This window comes from Haplochromis burtoni, unplaced genomic scaffold, assembly GCF_018398535.1.
Source record: "Haplochromis burtoni strain Fernald_Lab_line unplaced genomic scaffold, NCSU_Asbu1 Contig_17, whole genome shotgun sequence".
Lineage (NCBI taxonomy): Eukaryota > Metazoa > Chordata > Actinopteri > Cichliformes > Cichlidae > Haplochromis > Haplochromis burtoni.
The window spans coordinates 1776494-1783276 of record NW_024582378.1 but is presented as its reverse complement, the minus strand read 5'-3'; the positions used below and the strand labels follow the sequence as shown (position 1 = coordinate 1783276).

At 39.2% G+C, this 6783-nt stretch overlaps 1 protein-coding gene across 1 annotated transcript in view; it reads left to right on the top strand.

Moving 5' to 3' along the window:
* The first annotated feature begins 1527 nt into the window (after positions 1 to 1527).
* The window catches only part of LOC102308955 (rho guanine nucleotide exchange factor 12), a 47322-nt gene continuing 42066 nt past the window's right edge, over positions 1528 to 6783 (top strand). The window contains exon 1 of the mRNA XM_005916025.3: positions 1528 to 2239. Within this exon, the coding sequence (XP_005916087.1) occupies positions 2208 to 2239 (32 nt within the window). The 5' untranslated portion in view covers positions 1528 to 2207. The remainder of the gene's footprint in view (positions 2240 to 6783) is intronic.

Here is a 6783-nt window from a genome sequence, read left to right as displayed (position 1 = left end):
GTCCGCCAAAGACAGTTGATCAGCCAGTTTACAATGAACCACATTGTCAAATAAAGATCTATAGTCTCCGGGTTGACTTAAAAAACAAAACGAAACCATAATATATAGTGCAATATCGTCAACTAAGACAAAAAAATAAAATAAATCAAAGCAGGGTCGGGGCCAAAACCATTGTAAAAGACTGATATCACCTTGGCACCACCTGTTCGAACCTGCACATTCAGATTAACAGTAACACATATAGTAATATATTAATATTCTATTTATATGAAGTACGCTCATGTCAGAAAACTTTACTGCAGAATAGCTCCAGACCTGCAGACATCAACTGACCCCTGCACTTTATGGTCCAGTTGCCTCTTTTGTATTGTGTGCATGTGCTACTTTGTGATTTGCCTAATGTTTATTTCTTTTTTTGTTTTTTAAGTAACAGTTTTAAGGGATGCTTGTGTAACATTTATTTAATCATACATGAATGTATGCATGTAGTTTCAACCTTGTTGCACCACACAGGAGTGGCTCAGTGACTCATCCCAATCTCAAACTGCTTTATTTCTAATGACAACAAAGATTTCTATTCTATACTATATTTTTACATGTCACTTGTTGTCACGTGTTGCTTTGTCAATTAATAGCGAAATATTGTAATATAATAATACTTTATGCACGGAACAGTAATTGTTCTGGAAACTAAATAAATCTGAATTGAAGTGGCAGCAAAAACTCGAGAACAAATAAAAATAGAAACCATTTAGATAATGCAAAACTATTAACTCTGGTATTAAGGATAACAGAATTTGATCCATTTACATTTGTCCAACCCATTTTACATTGTGGGTCACACAGCCCAGTTTTGTCTTAAGTAGTGTGGACCAGTGGCCCTTCTCTGTCAGTGTAAAGAAGTTTATACATATTTATATAAATATAGTTTATAGATTTAAATATGCAGAACGTTTTGAGTGTATGGATTATTAAAGCCAGGAGGTTCATAAAATAAAATGATTCATCAGCTAACAGATTAAAGCAGCTTAAGTATCAGACAGACCTGTTAGTTATTTAAGGGGATAATATTAAATGAGAAAACTCTCAGTGCGCTATATTCCAGTATATGCTGAGGAAATTAAGAAAAGAGGAAATTAAGTCTGCACCCCCAGAGCGCCTTCTTAATGTGCTCCAAGCCACGCTGAAATAAAACCGACATCCATGTATGGCATAAAATAGAAGTTAAACAAAGCAGCAGTTTAAATAGATGAAAACACGTAAAGACTTTTCTACATAATATCTGCAAAACCCGATCCTTTACTGCACAAATTGTGCTTGGGTAAAGTGTATCTGTGTGTAATCAGATTAATTTAAGAGTGTGTTGCACAGAAAGTGATTCACTGTTAGATAATGTAAAAACAAACAAACAAACAAACCCCACCATATTCGTTATAAAGCGTATAGTTTAGAGAACTCCGATGGGCTCCTAAACGCATCGTGATGGAAGGTGTGTTTTTCCTCTTCTTTTCACTTCTTTTTTGGGGAGGGGGCACAAAGCATTTCCTCTTTCCCAAATGCATCACACAGCAGAGCAACGACCGCGACTCTTCGCACAAATTAGCGATAAGATCGGCTGCGGGATGCCCCAGAAAGCACGAACCGTCCACATCCGCGCAGTGAACAACACCGGGACGTCGCGCAAATAAGAGGGGGGAAAAAGTTCATTTTGGATCCAGCAGCCAAAGTTTGACGTAATTCTCCCCCGGACACCAGGAATAGTCTGGAGTGTCATCATGGAAGTATTTCCTAAGGAAAAACAAGAGATTCTCTCTCTCTCTGAACTTGAAGGTAATCTGAGAATGTGAAAGCTGGGGAGAAAAACCTTTTTCAGCCTGTTTTCTCTGAGGTTTTTTCCAGATGTCCATCTCCTGATGCAGGCAGCGGCTGCTTTCTGAAAGAAGCGAATTTCATTTCATCACTTCTGCTGGCGTTTAAACAGCTGGATCGTCCCATAGATACATAAAAACACACATCCTGTGTCTCCGAGGAGCTTTACTTTTGATTTTTAAACCTTCATGCTGGGTGTAAAGACTCGGCAGCGTTTCGGGGACGTGCATGGACGCGTAGGAGACGAAATGAAGAAGCAGTTTTAGTACAGAAGAGTCGGGAGTTATGATGGTAATGTTGTTTGGGTGAAGCCGTCGGAAACTCACAAGGGAAGCCCAATGAGTGGCACACAGTCAACACTCGCTGACAAGTAAGTTCGCCACTCTCTCTCACACTCTTATTCTCTGCGTGTCTTTATTTGTTGCTTAATTTTGGCTTACGTGCTGACTAATGGGTTTTCGGGTCAGTTTTGTGAATGGAAAGACACCTTAGTGCATCACACCAGATTCCATTAAAAAACACCTGATTTTAAAATATATTCCCGGCTGGAAAACATAAACAACATATAATCGGATTGGATTATTTGTATTTTAGTTTCGTATTTTTTTGTTAATTCGGCGATTTAACGATTCAATTCATCTATGTATTTTAATGCTTAGACTTTTTTATTTTAATGCTTATTTTAAATGGGAATTAAAAGCTGGATTTTAATACACTTAAAGTTGTTTCATCTACTACTTGGACTGCCGAACAAAGCACACGGCTTTGATAAACACTTACGCAACTTTAATAATCTCACAGCAACGTTATCCAGGTAATAACGACAGGGAAAATCAAAATTTACAGTTTTCTCAGTGGAGTTCATGAACATGTCCATTGTAAAACTAATTGGCCACAGAACTGGGCAGGGTTTTCCCCTGTTTGACTCCAGAATATGACTGTCAGAGTTGAACCAGAAGAGGGATATTTCGTGGTGCTGCTATGTTTTCAATTAGTTGTCTCTAATATATTGCTTAATTTGAGAGTTTCCTGAGTATTTTTGTTGTATACTCTTGAAAGGCATCCATTAGTACTTGTTCAGTGAGTCAGCATGTTTTCTAGGATACACACAGGAATCACCACCAGTCACTGGACCTTGGACATCTCCAAATCCTTGACTAAAGTCACATGACTTCAATACAGGCAGGGAGTTTCACTGACAGGCTGTAGCAAAGGGAAGCAGGTATAATGTATTAACCCCCACCCTTATTAATCACTGATAACAACCTCAAATAAAGAATCAATCATTATTTTATGTTTTCATGTTGTTCGGTGTCTTCCTTCTCTGAGGTAGAAACATTACAGGCTGACTTTGACTCACATTCAATCCCATATAAGCTATTTCTGTATTTGTTTTTCTTACACTTTGCAGTCAGGAGTTTTCTTTGAGGAAACTATTGAATAAAAGCACACATGACTGCCTTGGAGAGTCAAACAAAGTCATTTGATTTCTCGACCTTCAGCCTGCAGGAAGGACCCAGTCAGTCGACTGCTTTGCTGGTTTTTTAAGACAACGAGTCTCTTCTGTGTTCATATCTGCTTAATGATCATACAATCTTAATGATTCTTAATAGGCCCTAGAAGAGAAAGCCTGCCAAAATATGACTCATAAATCATACAGACTGAGTCATGTAACTCAGTCTGTATTTGAAACTAGGACTGTCCTGTATAACTATTAACATTGACACAGGTGTTCTTTTTTTTAAATTAAACTAAGGCGCTGGTTAGCCTAGTTTAGCACAGTAGCTAAAAGTATCAGGGAAATTGCTTATTCTGGTCTCGCTCCGACACAAAGGTACCAAATGTGCTAATGTCACTGTTAAAATAATGTAGAGAAATGGTTAGTAATGCATTTTTAGTTGTGTGTAAATTTATTTAGAGAGATGCAAGATGTTTATTTGTTGGAGATCTTGATGAATGAGCGATATTTGGAGGTCTCTGTAGGCCAGGGGTGGGGGAACTCCAGGCCTCAAGGGTCTTGCAGTTTTTAGACGTGTCCTTGATCCAACACAGCTGATCTTGATCCAACACAGCTGATTTTAATGGCTAATTTACCTCCTCAACATGTCCTGAAGTTCTCCAGAGGCCTGGAGTTCCCCACCCCTGCTGGAGGCCTTTTTGATTTGGAGGAACCCTGGCTAGCTTGTTGACATCACCGAATCGCTGGTGAGCGGTCGCTGGAGTTTGTGGGCTGTCATCAGGTGAAATCAGTCAGGAAGAGGGTGTTGAACCAAAAACCTTCAAGTGATTGGTTTGGTTAGTGGCTCACTAGTCCAGCTGCCTCTAGTTTGCATCAAAGTCTTTCTCCAGATATTTGCTATTTACTCTCAGGGCTGTAGTGAAACTTCAGAAAGTGCCACACAAACTGGATGACGTTGATGGTTGCCACGGGAACACGGATGAGCCCAGAGGCCTGCATGACTGGGGCCCTACACACAGCTATAGAAGAAGTGATTATCAATCTTCTTAGTTCACTCTGGATGAAACTGCTTAAGAGCATGTCGAGAAATGTTGTCTAAAACCACCACAATGATGTTTATCCATTAAAAAAAACAATCAAGTCCAAGATTGCTGGAATTATAACCACAAAAAGCAGTTTGGTTTTAATAAATTCTGATCTTCGCTGAGATCCTTTAGATATAAGCCGCTTAGTTCATGATGAATATGAGGTCATTGGTTATTACATTTTTAAACTAGTTAGCAGCTTATAATAATAATAATAATAATAATAATAATAATAATAATAATAATAATAATAATAATAATAATAAACTTTATTTATAAAGCACACTAAAAACCAAAGGGTATACCAAAATGCTTGACAAAATAAGATAGGAAAAAAAATTTGGGAGAGGGAAAAGAGAGAGAGAAAGGACCCGGCACGTATTAAATATAAAACCATGAGATTCATAATACATAAAAGTTGCAGAGATAATGATGATGTGCTGCAGAGATTTGCAAATGATGTAGTTGCTATTATTTGCATCAGCTTTATGATGATAGCAGTTTCAACTAACATGTGTGTTTGTTTGTTTGTTTGTTTTTCTTGGATAACGTTTTGGCACACATTGAGCACCATATAGGCCAATAATGATAAATCTAAATATGAGCCAGTGTTGCTTTATTAAATTGGTTGACCAAAATACTGATTGGGTCTAATATGGAAATATCCATGCACCATATTTTAAATAACTGTTATGTGAAGGGGAAAAAAACTCATCAACTTTAACAACAGCGCTATAAAATAATAGTAATTATAAATTTTGATTAAGGACACGTGGGAAAAGTGCAGACCTCGATCAAGAATGAAAATTCCCTCCACAGGGAATAAATTATAAAAAGCAATAAATTCTCTGGATCCAGAAGGATATCTCATTTGTTGAAAACATAAAAATGATGTTTCCTTGTTTTCTTATTCAAATTTAATATGTTACAACTTTTATTTCTCCTCGGCTGTCATGTTTGATAGTGATCTCAGGACTCACTAAACCATCGTGAGTAGTGATGGGCGGTGTCTATGAAGGGTGGGGGACGTGATCAATTCAAACTTGTGGTCAACACTTACAGGGATTTCCTCATTTAAGGGAAAGGGTTACCCATGCTTATCTTTGATGGACACATGCTCATCTGCTCAGTACTTCACTCATCACAGACCTGTTGTTGCTCAGGCTCGTGTGGCTGAACGCCACATGACCCTCTAAGAATTTGGACCTGGACGCCACCATCTCGAGTAACTAGTTAGCATGTTGTTCATTATAACCAGACAAATCGCTCTACCACTGACTAGCTGTCCTCCACCACCACCACCACCCAGTGCAGTGACTAGTAACAGCATTCCTGGTTTGAACCTGCGGGGCAGCTTCAGTGTGGAGTTCACATGTTCTCCCTGTGCCTGCATGGACTCTCTCCTCCCACAGCCCTGTTAGGCTAATTTGTGTATCTAAATTGGGCAAAGCTGTGAATGTTTGCCTCTGTCTCTACGAGTCCTGCCCAGATTGCATCACTCTTCCCGCCTCATGACAACTGAGATAGACTTGGATAAGTGGTAAAGAAAATTGAGGGGTAGCCTAACAAACAAAGAAACAAAGAAACCCAACCAATTACATAACCTTCTTGGCAGAGGTAATGGATGAAAAATATTGTATTGATTAACGAATAAGCCCTGACAGTATCATTTCCTCTGGACAGCTTCATCTAATGATCTCACGTTCACTCTCTGCCTCATCTTTATGGAAGAGCTACAACTGGAAACATGACACTGATCATGTCTTTGTCTATATTAATTATTTACCAGCCTCTAACTGTAGAAATGGTAGTGCGCTGTGTATTTGAGGTCTTTGTTATCTGTGTTTTCATGAAATTCTTGCAGATTAGACGGCTTTGAATGGGACTGCTGCCGTCAGATGTTTGCTCGATGTCGTGCGATGACAAAGTGTCCGTCTGTCCCTCGCATACTCACCTCTTTGTTGATATAATTTGTTTTACTATCTTAACAATACATGCACATTACTACATTACTGAAATGGCTCGTCATTGCCTGGTAACAAATGTGCCAACTCCAGCAGTGGTTGGGTCACGGCCTGGGGGTTGTCCAAGTGTTTCTCAGTGAGAAGAATTCAGCCCCCCCTTTGCAAGGTTTCTGGTAACATTTGCGATATTTTACGGTCTTGATGGGACACGTTCTCCCATCTGCCTCGCCTTGCAGAAGAAACCAAAACCATCCTCTTTCCTGAGGTTAATGAGTCTTGCTGGGCTTCAGGCGCAGGCACAGCTTCCTGCAGGTTGGACAGAAGCGGTAAGCTTTTAGACCTACAAAGGAATTGTTTATTACAGCTGGGATGGATCGGAAATATGGCTAAAAATAAGTCTGCAAAG